Source organism: Lutjanus erythropterus, chromosome 19 (genome assembly GCF_056507025.1).
Source record: "Lutjanus erythropterus isolate fLutEry1 chromosome 19, fLutEry1.hap2, whole genome shotgun sequence".
NCBI classification, from domain to species: Eukaryota; Metazoa; Chordata; class Actinopteri; order Lutjaniformes; family Lutjanidae; genus Lutjanus; species Lutjanus erythropterus.
This window is the reverse complement of record NC_139335.1, coordinates 210,613-231,018: the sequence shown is the minus strand read 5'-3', so window position 1 is coordinate 231,018 and position 20,406 is coordinate 210,613. Positions and strand designations below refer to the sequence as shown.

The following is a 20,406-nucleotide window of genomic DNA, read 5'->3' as shown; positions in this document are numbered from 1 at the left end:
AAACCTGCATAGAACTACAAACGCTCTGATGAAGGCTTTGTGCCAAAACGTGTACGTGGTCGTTTTTTGTGATGTGAGCCAAATAAATAACTGAAATGTGAGTATTTTGTTCTTCCAGACTTGAGATGTGCTACCTTTTTGATTTTTTGGAGTTATTTATCCCATAATATTTCTATCAGATGTGTCTCAGCCATAACAAGTCGACTCTGTAGTTCTTCTACATCAAAGATCAATAAGAATTATGGATTAAAATGTGTATTTTGATTCACATGAAGAGACTCTGAGACACTTTAAAAAATAAAATGTCTGATCACTACGACGACGCTGTGAAAAGAAAACATGGAACATTTTGTCGAGTCTGGAAGACGTCAGATTTTCCATCAGAGTCGACGTCTACATTTAATCAATAATTTAATCAGCAGGCGGTTGGAACATTACAAGATTTAATAGACAAGAGTGATATAATAAATATATATTATATTTCTATTATATTTTGGTGGAATTGTCCATTTTACTGAGACAATAACTCAGTTTTAAAGCCTGAATAAAATGTTTTGTAAATGTTTTGGGGGAGTTAGGAGCTTTCAGGCAACAGATCTGTGACGTCTTATGAAACTGTTATTACTGTTGCACTTTTGAAAATGTTTCAAAAAATGAGCCAAACTGAGAAAAACTGTCGATCCTGTGCATACACTGTAAAAATCTATGCTCTGTTTTCACAGAGTTTTACTGAACTGTCAAAGGTTTCTGACTGTACAAACCCTGCAGTGTGTTACTGTAGATGCATTCTGACAAAACACTGCAACATTTTGTTAGCTAACTTATTTAGCTAACATTAGCATAATGAAATAAACACATAAAAATCATATAGACAGCATATGTAAATACATCATTAAATAAGACTTTTTTATTTTATTTAACTGGCTTGCAGGATTCAAACCTGTGACATCATCCATTATTGAAGCGAGTCCTGCTGAAATAACTGATCAGTCTGAACGGATCTTTGTATCGTGTTCTCTTTTATCGTCACTGTATCGTTTCAGTCGCACAATACACTTTTTGCTTTTTGTGCATTTTGGTTCCGTCTTTTTTCTAAATAACAGTATTTTATTGTAGTAAATAGTGCTGCAGCAATCAATTATTTTCATGGTCAATTAAATCTGATTGATTAATTCTTGATTAACTGATTAATAAATCCTGTCAAAGTGTTTCATGTAATAATTATTTATTATTATTATTATTATTATTATTTGATCATTTTCTTGATCAAATGATTAGTAATTTAGTCCATAAAATGTCTGACGTCCTTGAAACCAGAATTTATTCATATTTAAGAAACTACAAATCAGATCAATTTGACTTTTTTGTCTTTAAAGAAATTCTCCAAATACTTGGCAGTTAATTTAATAATGGATTGATAACGGTTTATTCTTTTTAATCGCTGCAGCTCTAATAAATGCAGTATACTGCAGGTTGTAAAATAAATTACAGTAATATTTTCACTAACAATGTATTTTAAATCCAGTGTTGATCTGTCAGACGTTGGTTGAATCTGTTGAATCAGTGAAATGTTCAGTATGTGGAGACGTGGACTGTCCTCGACCTGATTTTTTCATGTTTTATGGACTGTTTATAAAGACAAAGTCCTCTCAGTGGCTCCAACGTGGACCAACATCACTGTCACAATCTTTATTGAACAAGTCAATATTGCAAAAGTTTCCAGGAAAAAGATTTGGACTTTAATTTTCTGTATTATGACACGTTAAATCTTGTAAATTCCTTTGTCTTCTTTATCTTTTTGTTGCATTTTGTGTATCGTTATCAGAAGTTGCACTAGACTTTTTCATTGTCTGTCATTTTCACTGACAGGGTCATAAAAATCCCGTCATAATCTATTTTTACTGTCACTTTAATTTTTAAAATGATAATAATTACATATTCAATAGCATTTAATTTTCATTCATTTTTAATTAATATTCAGTCCAAACAGAGAATCCACACCGCGCCTCTTTTATCAACACCATCATCATTATTGGGCTTTTTGAAGAAACTTCAGCTGCTGTGACTCGAGGTGCGTTCAAGATGATCCAGGTCTGCGCAGAATCGATCAGTGCTGATCGCCGCGCAGTGCATGCTGGTTAGATTTGTGTCCGACTTGATCCCGACTTGCACATGTGGGCAACGATAACCTCATGAGATCGAGGCGCCGCAGTTTGTAGAGCCAGATGCTGCAGCTGCTTTCCACCAACTGCAAACACCTGACTGTCACCTGATCGATGAGCTGACAGGCTCTGATTGGTTCATAATTTTGACAACAAACACCACGTGTTGTATAAAATACTAATTTTCTGTGTAATTGTAATATTTAATGACATATTGATCTTCTGTTGTCTGATGAATAATCAGATATTTAGTGTCTGATAATAATAAAGGTTCTATATGACTGATCAAAAGAACAGTTTGGTTCTTTACAAGGCAGATAAAAGAACAGATGAGTCAAAAGGAGGATCTCTTCTATTTTAACTTCAATCAACGATCAAGAACGCACTTTATTTCTTCAGCTGTGATCAATGACCTGCAGACTACAGGTGACCTACAGGTGACCTGACAGGATGTTCGTGTCTCTTCCTCTAGTCTCTCTGAAGTCTGTTGAAAACTGTCCGACTTGACTGCAGCTTTTTGTCTCCACCTCCTGCTGCGTCCTGATCTCGTCTCTCCAGACGAGGCGCAGTTCATCTCGAACGAACCTAATAGCTAATTTATCTGCTCACTCGCCACCAAGTGGTCAGGGGTCTGAATTGCAACCTGTCAAAATGACAGATGACCTTCAGATTTTTCCGTCACCGTTTTAAAAAAACGGTCAACGACGGAAAATATTCGGTTAACACGACCCCTGATCGTTATGTCTTTTTTGTCTTGTTACTTTAATGTTGTTTATGTTGTTTTCACCTAGTTTTGTGTTTTTTGTCTTGTTATGTCTTCTTTCATCTTGTTCCATCTGTTGTGTGTATTTTACACTGATGATACATCAGTGAATCGTCTTTTACGTTGTTTTTCGTCTTATATCTTGTGTTTTTTTTCGTCTTGTAAGTTGTTTTTGTCTTTTTGTCTCTTTGCTATATCTTTTATATCATGTTTCGTTTTATTACGTCGTCTCCGTCTCGTCCCGTCTGTCCTGTGTGACGTCCTCTGATGGATCCACCAGTCAGTCGTCTTTTCTGTGTCTTATTGTTTCGTCCGTTCAGGTTGAAATCAGTCTTGATGTTTGAAGGCGAATCAATAATCAATAATTCACCTCAGAGTCATTCAAACTAAAGTAATGAGGAGGAGAAAGTTCAGATATTTGAGTTCAGATGTCAGAAAAATAAATAGTTGAGTAAAGTACAGATGCCTGAGGACTCTAAGTATTTGTACTCTGATTTGTTTAAAATATTTTGTAATTTTACTCTTTTACTCTTCTCCTCATTTTTCATTTCATATTCATTTGCTTGTTTGTTTACAGTATGTTTTATGTTTTTCTGTATTTTGTTGTCACTCTTTGTAATGTTCTTAATGTTCCTCTTTTGATATCATGTCATCTTCCTCCTCCCTTCCTCTTCATCCCTCTTCCTCTCTGTCTTGTTTTTTATTTCCTTCACTGTGTCTCTGTCTTTCTCTCCTCCCCACATATTCACCACCCTCCCTTCCTCCTCCCTCCCTTCCTCCTCCCTCCTCCTCCTCCTCCTCCTCCTCCTCCTCCTCTCTCGGTGTGTCTCAGCTGTCCTTGGTGCTGCTCGCTCAGATGGAGGCTGCAGTATTCTGCTGAGTCGTGGTGAGCCAGCATTCGCTCGCTCTGCCTCCAGCCGACAGACAAGCCTAAGAATCCTGCAGGAGGAAACTACAGCGCCCACAATCCTCTGGCCGCAGCCCTTACCGCCTGGCCCAGAGTGAAGCCCTGTGGAACCCTGGGAGTCGCGGTCCTCGCTAACTGGCTGGTGGTGGAGGCAGAGAGAGGGAGAGAGAGAGAGGGGTGACGTGCCATGACAACCGCCAGAGAGAGAGAGAGATAGAGAGAAAGGTGAGTTTATCTGTCTGTTTGTTGCTGTTTACCTCCATCCTTCCGGCTGTTAGCCATCATCTTCTCTCCTTCCTCTCCTCTCTCTGTCTCTACATCATCCATCCATCATCACTTTTTCATCCACCATCTTTACGTGTCTTTCCTTCTGTCAAACAGCGTCTCCATGTCTCCACTCTGACGCTGCAGTTTCCTGTTGGAGCTTCAGTCTTGTGGGAGCTGTGAGCTTTGTTGTCAGTGTGTTTGTCTCATTACATCTGACTGTGTGTGTGTGTGTGTGTGTGTGTGTGTGTGTGTGTGTGTGTGTGTGTGTGAGAGTGTGTGTGTGAGAGTGTGTGTGTGTGTGTGTGTCCATCTCCACCCAGTCTGAGCAGCAGCTAACAGATCAGTCTGATGTTCACCAGCAGCTCTGAGTGTTCTTCAGTGCAGCACTGACTTTAGAGCAACACAGCACGATACGAGACATTATGTCACAACATCACATGACATAACATGACATCATATCACATGACATGACATTACATGAAAACATGTTGTGACACAACATGACATGACAAGACAAGAAACAAGACAAATACCTGAGACATGATGAGAAGACGTCAGGGTTCAGTTTGGTTGGACACAGCTGTCCTCATGCTCGTGGACACTTCAGCAGGTTGAATGTTTGTGTAAACACCCTGTTGGGTGAGGTGGGAGGGTGAGACAGAGTGGTGATGCAGCGGGGTGAGACAGAGTGGTGATGCAGTGGGGTGAGACAGAGTGGTGATGCAGTGGGGTGAGACAGAGTGGTGATGCAGCGGGGTGAGACAGAGTGGTGATGCAGCGGGGTGAGACAGAGGGGTGAGACAGGGGGTGATGCAGTGGGGTGAGACAGAGTGGTGATGCAGCGGGGTGAGACAGAGAGGTGAGACAGAGGGGTGAGGCAGAGGGGTGAGACAGAGGGGTGAGGCAGAGGGGTGATGCAGCGGGGTGAGACAGAGTGGTGAGGCAGTGGGGTGAGACAGGGGTGAGGTGGTAGGGTGAGACAGAGGGGTGATGCAGCGGGGTGAGACAGAGGAATGAGATAGAGGGGTGATGTGGCAGGGTAAGACAGAGGGGTGATGCAGAGGGGTAAGACAGAGGGGTGATGCAGCGGGGTGAGACAGAGTGGTGAGGCAGCGGGGTGAGACAGAGTGGTGATGCAGCGGGGTGAGACAGAGTGGTGAGGCAGCGGGGTGAGACAGAGAGGTGAGGCAGAGTGGTGATGCAGCGGGGTGAGACAGAGTGGTGATGCAGCGGGGTGAGACAGAGAGGTGAGGCAGAGGGGTAAGACAGAGGGGTGAGACAGAGGGGTGAGGCAGAGGGGTGATGCAGCAGGGTGATGCAGCGGGGTGAGACAGAGTGGTGAGGCAGTGGGGTGAGACAGGGGTGAGGTGGTAGGGTGAGACAGAGGGGTGATGCAGCGGGGTGAGACAGAGGAATGAGATAGAGGGGTGATGTGGCAGGGTAAGACAGAGGGGTGAGGCAGAGGGGTGAGACAGGGGTGAGGCAGTGGGGTGAGACAGAGGGGTGATGCAGCGGGGTGAGACAGAGGGGTGAAGTGGTAGGGTGAGACAGAGGGGTGAGACAGAGGAATGAGATAGAGGGGTGAGGTGGCAGGGTAAGACAGAGGGGTGAGACAGAGGAGTGAGATAGAGGGGTGAGGTGGCAGGGTAAGACAGAGGGGTGAGACAGAGGAGTGAGATAGAGGGGTGAGGTGGTAGGGTGAGACAGAGGGGTGAGACAGAGTGGTGATGCAGCGGGGTGAGACAGAGTGGTGATGCAGCGGGGTGAGACAGAGTGGTGATGCAGCGGGGTGAGACAGAGAGGTGAGACAGAGGGGTGATGCAGCGGGGTGAGACACAGTGGTGAGGCAGTGGGGTGAGACAGGAGTGAGGTGGTAGGGTGAGACAGAGGGGTGATGCAGCGGGGTGAGACAGAGGAATGAGATAGAGGGGTGATGTGACAGGGTAAGACAGAGGGGTGATGCAGAGGGGTGATGCAGAGGGGTGAGACAGAGGGGTGATGCAGCAGGGTGAGACAGAGTGGTGAGGCAGTGGGGTGAGACAGAGGAATGAGATAGAGGGGTGATGTGGCAGGGTAAGACAGAGGGGTGATGCAGAGGGGTAAGACAGAGGGGTGATGCAGAGGGGTGAGACAGAGTGGTGATGCAGCGGGATGAGACAGGGTGATGCAGCAGGGTAAGACAGAGGGGTGATGCAGAGGGGTAAGACAGAGGGGTGATGCAGTGGGGTGAGACAGAGTGGTGATGCAGAGGGGTGAGACAGAGGGGTGAGGCAGAGGGGTGAGACAGAGGGGTGATGCAGCGGGGTGAGACAGAGTGGTGAGGCAGTGGGGTGAGACAGGGGTGAGGTGGTAGGGTGAGACAGAGTGGTGAGGCAGTGGGGTGAGACAGAGGGGTGAGATAGAGGGGTGAGGTGGTAGGGTGAGACAGAGGGGTGAGGCAGTGGGGTGAGACAGAGGGGTGAGGTGGTAAGGTGAGACAGAGTGGTGATGCAGCGGGGTGAGACAGAGGGGTGAGACAGAGGGGTGAGGCAGAGGGGTGAGGCAGCAGATGGCCTGTCAGCTGGGCTACCTGCCCACTTCACTCTCTCTCTTAGTCTCTGCCTGCCTCACTCTCCCTCTCTCTCTGTCCACTGTGTAAACAGGAAGCTCACTGTTGCCATGGAGACAGGCTACAACATGTTTTTTTGTTGCTGTTTTTTATTTATATGTAGTCAGATAGTGTCCAATCAGAGTGCACAGTCATGGATAAACAGTGGTGTTGGAATGTAACTAAGTACATTTACTACACAATTAACTACAACTACAATTCTGGGATACTTTTCTGAGTATTTCTATTTTTCTTTCTGTTTCTAATTCATTACATCTCAGCTTCAGTTGTCAAACTCTGCAGGTTTGACTGCACTGATTGGTCAGATGGTGGCGCTCTAAGAACAAATGTTACGTTGACCATTTTGAATTTTGTCCAAATCATTTCTTTCTTCTTTCTAATTATTTTGAGAATCAGATTAGTTTCATATCTGAACAGACCTGATCCTCTTATCCTGGTTTCTGGAATAACAGTCAGTCCACATGAGTTCTCTAGATCATACTGGTCCTCCTCCGTCCCCGAACCGTCTCTGAGCAACAGAAACAACACACACACACACACACACACACACACACACACACACACACACACACACACACACAGACCCAGAGTCAGTTTTATCTTAATGATCCACTGAGTCAGATTGATAACCAGATACACTGACAGGACAGACAGAAGCTAACAGACAGAAGCTAACAGACAGAGGCTAACAGACAGAGGCTAACAGACAGAAGCTAACAGACAGAGGCTAACAGACAGAGGCTAACAGACAGAAGCTAACAGACAGAAGCTAACAGACAGTAGCTAACAGACAGAAGCTAACAGACAGAAGCTAACAGACAGAAGCTAACAGACAGAAGCTAACTCATAACCTTTATATTCCATTTCTGCCATAAATCCCTCTAAATGTGACACAATAATTTAATCAATAATTTCCATCAATGAACTGACTTTCTGTCAGTGATGTCCACTTTTATTTTTCCTGTTCAGTGTAATTCATCTTCTTCCATCTGTTGACATTTTGTCTCTGTCTGTCTCTAAACAGTAACTGCTGAGTCATGTCTGCCAGCCTGGACGATACAGACAACGTCTTCGGTGAGTCTCACACACAACAAAAGTAACTAAGTACATTTACTCAAGAGTGCTACTTAAGTAGGCCTTATGTAACTAAATTATGACCCAACAGTTTATAGAAGCACAGCTGAAACTTTCGTCCATATAATCAATAAATTGATTGTTGTGATAATGTTTTAGTTATATTATCCTGTGTTTGTTTTGGTCCATCAGGAACACAGCAGCTGTCACTTTCTGGTTTGACTCTTTATTATCCAGCAAACACATAACGTTCCCATAAGGTTCCCATAAGGTTCCCATAACGTTCCCATAACGTTCCCACAGGTTTTTATTTGATAACTCTCCCAAAACATTCTAACAATGTTGTTTAAATATTTTTGTGCAACTAAATATTCCCAAAACAATCTAATAACCACATGAGGTAACCAGAGGTTCCCTGCTGGTAACCTTCAGGTAACAATCCCACAACGTACTAAGAATGTTGGGATGTTAAAGAGGAACGTTCAAGAAACCCCCCTGAACATTCAGCTAACTTTCCTAGATCGTTCTTGAAAACAATATCAATAACATTTATTTTACTCCATGTTATTCTAACATCCAGGGAATTTTAGAGGAAACATTCAGGTAACACACTCGGAACGTTCAACTAAATTTTTTAGAACGTAGTGGAAAATAATTATAACATTAATGTTCTGTATGATCATAAATTTGACGTACCGTTCAAGAATATTCTGAAAACATAAAAACAATCATAGTTTTCAAGCAGGAAAACCTTGATATCATAACTTCCAGGGAATATTAAGGGGAAACATTCAATTAACTTTCCTGGAACGTATGACAAACCTTCCCAGACTGTTCTGGAGACATAATTATAATGTTCTGGAAGGCAAACATGTGATAACAACTTAATAATAATAACCAAGTTTTACGGAACGTAAACAAGATTGTTTGTTTTGAAGTAAGAAGAACTTAACATTTTAACATCAAGGGAACATAAAGGGGAAACGTTGAAGTAATTTTCCAACAACGTTCTGGAAACGTAACATAACTTTGGTTTTATGTCAGAAAAATTTGCACTTTTAACATCCAGTGAACATTATGCAAGATTTCCAGAATCACAAACAGACATTCCTAATCATTAAAGTGGAAGATGGATCAATAAAAATATTGATAAATATTGATACAGTAAATCTGAATGTTTTCTTCTCTTTCTGTCTCATTTCTCCCTCTGTTCTTCTGTTCTCTTTTTTTCTTCTCTCAGTTTCTAATATCATCTAATGCCCCCCCCCCCCCCCCCCCCATCAGTCCTGTTGTCTCTTCTTCATCCCTCTTCATCCTCTCCTTTATTAAATCTGTCTTCCAAACCTCCAGCTCTTCTTCTCCTCTTCTTTTCCATCTCCTCCTCATCCTCCTTATAGGTTTACCCAGGTCTCCCCCCCCCTCATCCCCCCAGGCCCCCCCCCCCCCCCCCCCCCCCCCCCCCATCCCCCCAGGTCTCTCCTCCCTGGTCTCTCCTCCCCCCACCCGCCTATCCTCTGGGAAATAAGCTGCTGTCAGCTGGTTGTGGGGGAGGAGGAGGAGACACAGAACATTTACAGAACGTGTTCAGACAAATAACCCTGACAGCAACATTTGGTTCACGAAAACATTCTGAGAACGTTTGATTTTGGTTATCGGAACACTGACTGAACAATCCTGCGATGTTACACTGTGTCGATGTTAAAACAACACATACAGCAAGTTTTCTGACCAACGTTACTGTTATGTTCTCTGAATGTTCTCTGAAGGTTATTTGAATGTTCTAAACAGTCTACTTAAACATTTTCTCTTTATATTCCCCAGATGTATAAACAACAACTTTTTTCTACCAGCAAACATTATTGGTACATTTATAGAACATTCTAAGAAGGTTATTTAAATGTTCCCCTTAATGTTCCCTAGATGTTAAAAGTCAAATTAGCTTCTGCCAGTTAAAAGGAACGTTAAAAGCAACATTGTGCTAATTTTCCTAGAATATTCTGGAAACACTTGTTTTTGGTTCTGGGAGTTGTTTCAACGTTCTTGCCTAACATTCCCTCAATGTTAAAACAGCAACTTTACTGTTCTGTGATTAGAACATTCTTGGATGATTAGCTGAATGTTCAGGAAAGGTTACGTGAACGTTCCCCCATAATGTTCCCTGAATCAGAAATAACATTGTGGCTGCGCTCCCAGGATGTTCTGGAAAGGTTTGTTGAATGGTCTCTTAATGAAAGTGAGGATTAAGTCAGGTTTAGGTCAGGGTTAAGTCAGATTCAGGTCAGGTTTTGGTCAGGTTTAGATCAGGATTAGGTTTATGGGATGAACTGGGGTTAATGGTGATGAGCTGTTTCTGTGCACAGACCAGTCACACACACACATGGATGTGGTATCCAGGATTGTGATGGTGAAGATTAGATGAAGAATGCATTGTCTGTGTGTGTGTGTGTGTGTGTGTGTGTGTGTGCATCAGCATGTTGAATATTTGATGGAGCTCTGATGGGGTGAGTGGAAGGACGAACAGGAAGTCGTTATGTTGAAAACTTGTAGTGTCATCACAAATGAAGCTGCAGCCATAGAGGAGATCATCTGCTGTCACTGAGTGACATTCATCCATTCATCATTTCACTCGTTCATCATTTCACTCGTTCACCATTAAAAAGCAGAGACTCTTGTGATTTGATTGATGCCAAACACGTCGAGATACAGTCACACCAGCAAACAAACAATTACAACACTGATGCAACTCACCACAGAAGCTCCTCATGACTCCACTGTCAACAGAAACACTCATGTTTCATTCAGGGGGGTGTGACACGTAGCTGCGTGCATTTTGACCTCTGAGGTTGGAATAAATAGTTGGAACCTTATCATTATTATGTTAATCAGAGGTGAACTCACCTGTGACCAGGTGCTGAGGAGAGTATACACGTCTGCAGGTTCATGTAGGGTTGTGCCTCAATGGTAACTCTAGATTTGCAAAAAGTCCCACAGGATTTGAACACATCAGTTGTTCATATTAAAAGCAGCTCACATGTCAGAGATGTTTGCCTGCAGGGCATTTGCTTTGTTTGCAATCTAGCTAAAATGTCATGTGATATTATCTAACTGGTTCTAATCTTTAGAATAAAACCTAAACTGAATCTAAGTTTAATCTTCATTAAATGAAGCTAGTTTAAAAGTTTGGTGCAACATTAAAGCTTAAAAATGGGGTTGAGGTCATTATGTGGGTGGGGTCACCATGTTGATGTTTCAGATCTGAACGAGGCGATCCCAGAAACCGAGCTGCTGGACAACAGCATCCAGAAGGGCCGCGCCCAGCTGTCCGTCAAGGCTCGGAGGCACCGCCCCTCCAGGTCCCGTTACCGTGACAGCGTGAGCTCGACGGAGGGGGACGACAGCCTGGAGAGGAAGGTACAGCTCAGTGTGATGGAACACGTTGATATTTAGTTCCCTGAATGTTCCAGTGTGTCGAATGTTAAATAAACATATGAGTCATCACTTTAGAGACACCTGTGTCGTCATGGTTACCATAGCTTCAGTTCAGGGTTCATCACACGTTAAATCATTTAAAGACAGAAATGAAAGAACTGAGTGAAGTAATTTGAAAACACAACTAGAAGATTCGGAACATTTAAGAAAATCAGTTGAGTCATAAATGAGTTCTTACAAATCATCATAATGAGTAGTAATTAACAATTACAAACTGAATATATGAAACTACTGAAGTGTTTTATTTACTGGATCTGTGTTTGTCTTATCAGGACAGTCCGTTACACTCTGCCCGCTCACCTCTCCACCTGGCCATGCGAGGCTCCTCCCCCTCTCCTGATTCGCTGTTGTTGGCTCGAAGCCCTGCCTTCTCCTTCGACACATCACTGGTGGGACAAATCAGAGTTTTGGACATGTTTTAATGTTGTGAATATTCAGGCTAATCAGTGCTAATCAATGCTAATAAGAGCTAACAGAGGGGTTCTATGTGCACGCCTCCTCTTTGGCTCCTCAGGCACGTCACTCTCCAGAAGATGAAGGAGCGCCACTGGTTGCTCCCCCGCGGGGGCGGTACCATCAGCTGACCAATGCCACGTCTCAGGAGGCTTTGGTGACCCCCAGCAGCTCACCATCCAGGTCCTGCCCCTCCTCCGACTGCTCACGGGTTTACATGAGGAGGAGCAGGAGGCCGGACAGTGAAGGTACGCACACCTGAACACACACCTGAAAACACACCTGAAAACACACCTGAACACACACCTGAAAACACACCTGGAAACACACCTGAACACACACCTGGAAACATACCTGAACACACACCTGAACACACACCTGGAAACACACCTGAAAACACACCTGAGCACACACCTGAAAACCCACCTGAACACACACCTGGAAACACACCTGAACACACACCTGAAAACACACCTGAAAACACACCTGAACACACACCTGGAAACACACCTGAAAACACACCTGAACACACACCTGAAAACACACCTGAACACACACCTGAGCACACACCTGAACACACACCTGAGCACACACCTGAACACACAAATGCACCTGTCCATACATCTAAACATACACCTGAAAATATACCTGCCCTTGCACACATCCCTCTTTACACAAGGACCAGAATACCAGAAACACACCTGTCCACACCTGTCCACACCTGTCCAGTGTGAGAAACCTTCAAGTGAATCATTATTGATTCACATTATTACAGATAGTAATGTTTGTATGTGTGTGTGTGTGTGTGTGTGTGTGTGTGTGTGTGTGTGTGTGTGTGTGTGTGTGTAGTGCTGGTCTCGGACTCGAGTCGAGACACGAGTCCAGCTGATTCTAGCAGTCCAACTGTCATCTTTGACAAGAAAACAAAGAGACGCTTCCTGGACCTCGGGTGAGACACACACACACACACACACACACACACACACACACAGACACACACACACACATTGTTTTCGTCTTGTTTTCATCCTTTTTATGTTCTGTTTTGCATCTTTTAAATTGTTTGCATTTTGTTATGTCATTTTTTTCTTGCTACCTGTCACGTTGTTTTTGTTGTTACATCATTGTTCAGCACAAGGATGCAAGAAAAAAAAAACCTCACTGTCATTAAACCTAAAGTAATGAGCCTGTTTTGAAAATGTGAGGAGGAGAAAGAACAGATATTTGTGTTCACATTAGATAAATAAATACTCAAGTAAAGATATCTGAAAACTCTACAGAAGTGCAGTAACTAAGTATTTGTACTCAGTTACTTTCACCGCCAGTAAGAATGATAAACTGTACTGATCACTGCTGAGAGTAAAGAAGTGTCGATGTGTCTCTGTCAGGGTGACGCTGCGGCGTTCGTACATCAGGGTGAGGAAAGATAAATCCAACAGGCTCTCTGTGGGCAGCAGGTGGGTCCATCACACACAGAACTTCAGAAAGTTCCACATTTAACACAGAACAACAGAACCAAACAACAAACCTTCTCCTCTGTTCTCAGAGAGCCATCTGAGAGTCCGTCCCGGTCTTCAGGATCCTTCGTCCCATTCTCCTGGTTCACTGAAGGACGAGGGTCTCTGTCCTCCTCTGGGACCCCACCCTGTTCCCCCAAAATCACTCCGCTGAGTTCTCCAAGACCCCGCAAGTCTCACTCCCAGGTACAGAACATCCTCCATGTTCACCTGCTGATCATTCACTCATTCATTCAGAAGTTCAGTTTGTTCTTCTGGTGTCTGTTCTTGTGGTGTCTGTTCTCCTGGTGTCTGTTTCTCTGGTGTCTGTTCTTCTGGTGTCTGTTTCTCTGGTGTCTGTTCTTCTGGTGTCTGTTTCTCTGGTGTCTGTTCTTCTGGTGTCTGTTCTTCTGGTGTCCGTTCTTCTGGTGTCCGTTTCTCTGGTGTCCGTTCTTCTGGTGTCCGTTTCTCTGGTGTCTGTTCTCCTGGTGTCTGTTTCTCTGGTGTCTGTTCTCCTGGTGTCTGTTCTTCTGGTGTCTGTTCTTCTGGTGTCCGTTTCTCTGGTGTCTGTTCTTCTGGTGTCTGTTTCTCTGGTGTCTGTTCTTCTGGTGTCTGTTCTTCTGGTGTCTGTTTCTCTGGTGTCTGTTCTTCTGGTGTCTGTTCTTCTGGTGTCTGTTTCTCTGGTGTCTGTTCTTCTGGTGTCTGTTCTTCTGGTGTCCGTTTCTCTGGTGTCTGTTCTTCTGGTGTCTGTTTCTCTGGTGTCTGTTCTTCTGGTGTCTGTTTCTCTTGTGTCTGTTTCTCTGGTGTCTGTTCTTCTGGTGTCTGTTTCTCTGGTGTCTGTTCTTCTGGTGTCTGTTCTTCTGGTGTCTGTTTCTCTGGTGTCTGTTCTTCTGGTGTCTGTTCTTCTGGTGTCCGTTCTTCTGGTGTCCGTTTCTCTGGTGTCCGTTCTTCTGGTGTCCGTTTCTCTGGTGTCTGTTCTTCTGGTGTCTGTTTCTCTGGTGTCTGTTCTCCTGGTGTCTGTTTCTCTGGTGTCTGTTCTCCTGGTGTCTGTTCTTCTGGTGTCTGTTCTTCTGGTGTCCGTTTCTCTGGTGTCTGTTCTTCTGGTGTCTGTTTCTCTGGTGTCTGTTCTTCTGGTGTCTGTTCTTCTGGTGTCTGTTTCTCTGGTGTCTGTTCTTCTGGTGTCTGTTCTTCTGGTGTCTGTTTCTCTGGTGTCTGTTTCTCTGGTGTCTGTTCTCCTGGTGTCTGTTCTCCTGGTGTCTGTTCTTCTGGTGTCTGTTCTCCTGGTGTCTGTTCTTCTGGTGTCTGTTCTTCTGGTGTCCGTTTCTCTGGTGTCTGTTCTTCTGGTGTCTGTTTCTCTGGTGTCTGTTCTTCTGGTGTCCGTTTCTCTGGTGTCTGTTCTTCTGGTGTCTGTTTCTCTGGTGTCTGTTCTTCTGGTGTCTGTTCTTCTGGTGTCTGTTTCTCTGGTGTCTGTTCTTCTGGTGTCTGTTCTCCTGGCGTCTGTTCTTCTGGTGTCTGTTCTCCTGGTGTCTGTTCTTCTGGTGTCTGTTCTTCTGGTGTCTGTTTCTCTGGTGTCTGTTTCTCTGGTGTCTGTTCTTCTGGTGTCTGTTCTTCTGGTGTCTGTTCTTGTGGTGTCTGTTCTCCTGGTGTCTGTTTCTCTGGTGTCTGTTCTTCTGGTGTCTGTTTCTCTGGTGTCTGTTCTTCTGGTGTCTGTTTCTCTGGTGTCTGTTCTTCTGGTGTCTGTTCTTCTGGTGTCTGTTCTTCTGGTGTCTGTTCTTCTGGTGTCTGTTTCTCTGGTGTCTGTTCTTCTGGTGTCTGTTCTTCTGGTGTCCGTTCTTCTGGTGTCCGTTTCTCTGGTGTCTGTTCTTCTGGTGTCCGTTTCTCTGGTGTCTGTTCTTCTGGTGTCTGTTTCTCTGGTGTCTGTTTCTCTGGTGTCTGTTCTCCTGGTGTCTGTTCTCCTGGTGTCTGTTCTTCTGGTGTCTGTTCTCCTGGTGTCTGTTCTTCTGGTGTCTGTTCTTCTGGTGTCCGTTTCTCTGGTGTCTGTTCTTCTGGTGTCTGTTTCTCTGGTGTCTGTTCTTCTGGTGTCCGTTTCTCTGGTGTCTGTTCTTCTGGTGTCTGTTTCTCTGGTGTCTGTTCTTCTGGTGTCTGTTCTTCTGGTGTCTGTTTCTCTGGTGTCTGTTCTTCTGGTGTCTGTTCTCCTGGTGTCTGTTCTTCTGGTGTCTGTTCTCCTGGTGTCTGTTCTTCTGGTGTCTGTTCTTCTGGTGTCTGTTTCTCTGGTGTCTGTTTCTCTGGTGTCTGTTCTTCTGGTGTCTGTTCTTCTGGTGTCTGTTTCTCTGGTGTCTGTTTCTCTGGTGTCTGTTCTTCTGGTGTCTGTTCTCCTGGTGTCTGTTCTCCTGGTGTCTGTTCTTCTGGTGTCTGTTCTCCTGGTGTCTGTTCTTCTGGTGTCTGTTCTTCTGGTGTCCGTTTCTCTGGTGTCTGTTCTTCTGGTGTCTGTTTGTCTGGTGTCTGTTTCTCTGGTGTCTGTTCTTCTGGTGTCTGTTCTTCTGGTGTCTGTTTCTCTGGTGTCTGTTCTTCTGGTGTCTGTTCTTCTGGTGTCTGTTCTTCTGCTGTCTGTTCTTCTGGTGTCTGTTCTTCTGGTGTCCGTTTCTCTGGTGTCTGTTCTCCTGGTGTCTGTTTCTCTGGTGTCTGTTCTCCTGGTGTCTGTTCTCCTGGTGTCTGTTTTCTGGTGTCTGTTCTTCTGGTGTCTGTTCTTCTGGTGTCTGTTCTTCTGGTGTCTGTTCTTCTGGATGTACCAGCATGGGATCCTCCTGCAGATTTTCTGGCCTTTCTTGGTCGACAGAGTTCCACTATCCACAGCTAAGGTCTCTGAGAGGATGGTCAGTAGTGTCAGTAGTGTTCTACAGAGCTGAGCAGCATCGTCCTGAATGGGCAGAACAACAACCTGAAGGTTCCGATCAGCAGCCTGAATGCAGAATTCATGGTGACCCATACAAGGAAGGTGCTGCAATACTGAAAGTCTTGTGACTCAAAAGTTCCTCAGTCTGGACAGGACAGGTCAGGACGGAAGCTGAGAGCAACAGAATGTTGCTGAGTCCATCGAGGTTGGATGTCTCGGGTTCACAGGTCGGTTCCACGCAGGACCGACAACCTGCTGGGCATCACAGGGGCCAGAAGGTGACTGAGGCAGCAGAAGATGCTAGAAGGTGTCTGTGGATCAGGAGACGAGAGCTGTGGGGGAGGGAAGTGCTACCTGGACCACCGGGGACGGCTCACCTGGGCGAAGGTGTCCGATGGTTGACCCTAGGTTACATCACTGATTATGTGTCCAGGTGCATCACAAGATGATGCATGTTAAAGCTATCTTCATTAAGAAGGTTCCTGCCCTGATCACAAAGGTTCCTGCCCTGATCACAAAGGTTCCTGCCCTGATCACAAAGGTTCCTGTCCTGATCACAAAGGTTCCTGCCCTGATCACAAAGGTTCCTGCCCTGATCACAAAGGTTCCTGTCCTGATCACAAAGGTTCCTGCCCTGATCACAAAGGTTCCTGTCCTGATCACAAAGGTTCCTGTCCTGATCACAAAGGTTCCTACCCTGATCACAAAGGTTCCTGTCCTGATCACAAAGGTTCCTATCGTGTTTATTTTTCATAAACAGGAGAACATCAGATTAAAAAGAAACAATTCTAGTTGTGAAGTACTGACAAAAAGAGACACCTCGCAGCCAATCAGAGACCAGGTTCTTCTGAAGGCGAGTTCTAGTAGTGAATTACAGTCCAACACACACACACACACACACACACACACACACACACACACACACACACACACATAATATAATCACACAGCTGTGGTTTGTTTTGAGGTTGATGATAAAATTTCTGTTGTTGTAGCCTGTGTGTGTGTGTGTGTGTGTGTGTGTGTGTCTGTCTGTGTGTGTGTGTGTGTGTGTGTGTGTGTGTGTGTGTGTGTGTGTGTGTGTGTGTGTGTGTGTTCACCATTAAAGCTAAGAGGAAAAAGCTCCATTAAAAATCCATCAGAGAGCTGCTAATGGCTGTAATAGTGTGTGTGTGTGTGTGTGTGTGTGTGTGTGTGTGTGTGTGTGTGTGTGTGTGTGTGCGTCTGTGTGTGTGTGTGTGTGTGTGTGTGTGTGTGTGTGTGTGTGTGTGTGTCTGTGTCTGTGTGTGTGTGTGTGTCCATCCACTGCTGAAAATAGTCCCTAACAGAAGCTGTTTCCAACCTGTCGGCGCTCTCTGCTGGACAAACTGTGTCATGGCGACCAAAGGACCAAATTTGTGTGTGTGGTTTGTGACGTTTGGACGTGATGATGAAGAGGCAGTAATAATAAATGCAGCTGTTTGTGCAGATGTTTTACACTGTGTGTAAATAAAGTTACTTTTGAATCTTCTTCTTCTCTTGTTCCTTCAGGAGTCTGCTCTCAGTGAGGAGTTCTCTCCTCCTCACACCTCCTCCTCCACCTCTCCTCCTCCTGTCGACTCCTCCTCCAGATCCTCCCACCCGTACCACACTCTGTCCCAGTCCTCTGATGAGGTACCACACACTCAAAGACACACACACAAACACACACAAGAACAAACACGATGTCTCGAGGACGACTCTGTCAGCGTCACACATGTTCAGTCTGTGAGTGAGACAACCTGCGTGGACACATCAAAGTGTGAGGACTGTCACATCGTTATGTTGTTTTTGTTTTCTTACGTCTTTTATTGTTTTTGTCTTGTTGCCTCGTTTACGTTTTTTTCTTGTTGCGTCTTTTACATTGTCATGTTTTTTTCATCTGATGTTGTTTTTGTCTCGTCACATCTTTTACTCTGATTTCGTCTCTACACCCTTTTCATCTTTTGTGTCGGCATTCAGCTACAAACATGACTGAGACACATTTTAAATTTGTACATTAGAGAACTTGAGTAGAAACTGCATCAACTGGAATAAATCCCTAAATGAGTGTTTTCTTTGGCTGAGGTGGAAAAGTTGGTGTATCAATAAAACATGATGAGACTACATGCAGACAGACTCAGAATCAGTCATGATGTACAGGAAGCGTGTGACTTCATTCTGACCGCAGAGTTGGCGCCACCTGCTGCTTATGTTCATAAACAACCTCCTAATAATCACAGAACCACAGCGGATGTAAAGGAGCATTCTGTCACATTTTATTTAGACTGTTTCAGAAAGAACGACGTCCAGAAACTTGACGTGTCCATAGAGCATCACAGACCTGTTAGCATGACTGCTGGCTTCTCCTCCTCCTTCTGTTCCTCCTCTTCCTCCTCAGCCCTTCGAGGACCCGTCCTGTCCGGTGTCTTCGTGGACGACTCAGCAGGTCTGTCAGTGGCTGAAAGGACTCAACATGGAGCAGTACGTCCCAGAATTCAGTGCAAGAGACGTGGATGGACAGGAGCTGCTGCAGATGGACGGCAACAAGCTGAAGGTGAGGATGAGGGGGGGGCGTCCTCTGTGGGGTCTGAGCATGCTCAGTTCATCTCAAAGTCTGAGCAGAGACTTTGTTTTCATCCAATCAGAGTGCAGGGTTGCAACGACTCATGTTTGGAATAAAAAAAAGATCAAAAGTTAGGAAGAAAAATATAAACTTCTGCGTCTTGTTTTGTCTTTTTTTTTTTTGTGATATTTGTATCCAAAGTTCAAAAAAAGAAATTCTCAAGAAAAGTAAAGTACTCGAGTACAGTAGTAACTAGCAGCGTACCTGCACACACACAAACATCTGAAATTAATCTGTTTCTTAGAATTTCATAATTTTGAGTTACTATGAATAACTTTAATTTACGTATGAAATCTAATTTCTAATCAATATATTTATAAAGTTTATTGTTTTGTGACATGTTGGACAGTTTGACATCAGAGAACAACTGAAATCTGAACCAGAAACTGTCCCAAAGCCAACATGACTCAGTCTGATGGTATCTGTAGACACTGACTGACTGTGTCCTCTGTCCTCTGTCCTTGTCCTCTGTAGGGTCTGGGCGTGCTCAGTTCGACCGATCGCAGCGCCCTGAAACGTCGTATCAAAGAAATCCAAACGGCAGCAGAGAAGGAAAGAAAAGCTCTGGACAAGATGGAGAAACAGAAAGAAAAACAACGAAGAAAAGACCAAGAACAACGCAGGAACTGAGCACCGCCACCGGGGGGGACGGAGGACAGAGGACAGACAGGGGGAGGACAGAGGGCAGGACTGAGGACAGACAGGGGGAGGACAGAGGGCAGGACTCAGGACAGACAGGGGGAGGACAGAGGGCAACCAGAGGGAGGACAGAGGGCAGGACAGAGGGAGGACAGAGGACAGACAGGGGGAGGACAGAGGGCAGGACTCAGGACAGACAGGGGGAGGACAGAGGGCAACCAGAGGGAGGACAGAGGACAGACAGGGGGAGGACAGAGGGCAGGACTCAGGACAGACAGGGGGAGGACAGAGGGCAACCAGAGGGAGGACAGAGGACAGACAGGGGGAGGACAGAGGGCAGGACTGAGGACAGACAGGGGGAGGACAGAAGACAGACAGGGGGAGGACAGAGGGCAGGACAGAGGGAGGACAGAAGACAGACAGGGAGGACAGAGGAGAACCAGGGGTGGACAGAGGACAGTCAGGGAGGACAGAGGAAAACCAGAGGGAGGACAGAGGACAGACAGAGGGAAGACAGAGGAGAACCAAGGGGTGGACAGAGGACAGACAGAGGGAAGACAGAGGAGAACCAAGGGGTGGACAGAGGACAGACAGAGGGAAGACAGAGGAGAACCAAGGGGTGGACAGAAGACAGACAGGGGGAGGACAGAGGAGAACCAGAGGGTGGACTGAGGACAGACAGAGGGAGGACAGAGGGGATGTGGGGGTGGATGGGTCTTGAAATGTCCTGGAAATGACAAATATAAATGTGACCCAGCTTATTTTGTTCATAAAAGGTTCTTGGAATGTTTTTTCTTGGCTCTGAGAACCCTGACTGAACGTTCCTGCATAATGTTCCCTGGGTTTTAAGATGTATGAGGTCAGTTTACTGTCAAACGATCCGAGCGTCCAGTTAGAAAGAACAAAAGATCAAATCATGCACAGATCATGTCGTGTATATTTTCTCTGAGAGAATAAAAGTTACAACTTTACTAAACTACAAATACAGATTGTAGTTTTATGGGTGGATTTTCTTCATTATGTATCGAGTGG

General features: G+C 45.0%; 1 protein-coding gene across 1 annotated transcript; it reads left to right on the top strand.

The window, feature by feature from the left end:
* Positions 1-3,756: 3,756 nt before the first annotated feature.
* samd14 (sterile alpha motif domain containing 14) lies at positions 3,757-19,417 on the top strand. The gene is made up of 11 exons (XM_084744361.1): positions 3,757-4,057; positions 7,732-7,781; positions 11,035-11,192; positions 11,543-11,659; positions 11,785-11,971; positions 12,573-12,672; positions 13,112-13,180; positions 13,270-13,426; positions 17,643-17,765; positions 18,511-18,666; positions 19,210-19,417. Exons 2-11 carry the CDS (start codon positions 7,745-7,747, stop codon positions 19,363-19,365), a joined length of 1,260 nt encoding a protein of 419 aa, XP_084600487.1. The 5' UTR covers positions 3,757-4,057; positions 7,732-7,744; the 3' UTR covers positions 19,366-19,417.
* Positions 19,418-20,406: the final 989 nt, after the last annotated feature.

What these genes read in the sequence shown, in the direction of transcription:
- samd14 (XM_084744361.1), top strand. Translation starts at nt 7,745, where the DNA reads ATGTCTGCCAGCCTGGACGATACAGACAACGTCTTCG. An exon ending in CCCGCAAGTCTCACTCCCAG is followed by an intron (nt 13,427 to 17,642) that starts GTACAGAACATC and finishes TTGTTCCTTCAG; the next exon opens with GAGTCTGCTCTCAGTGAGGA. An exon ending in TGTCCCAGTCCTCTGATGAG is followed by an intron (nt 17,766 to 18,510) that starts GTACCACACACT and finishes CTTCCTCCTCAG; the next exon opens with CCCTTCGAGGACCCGTCCTG.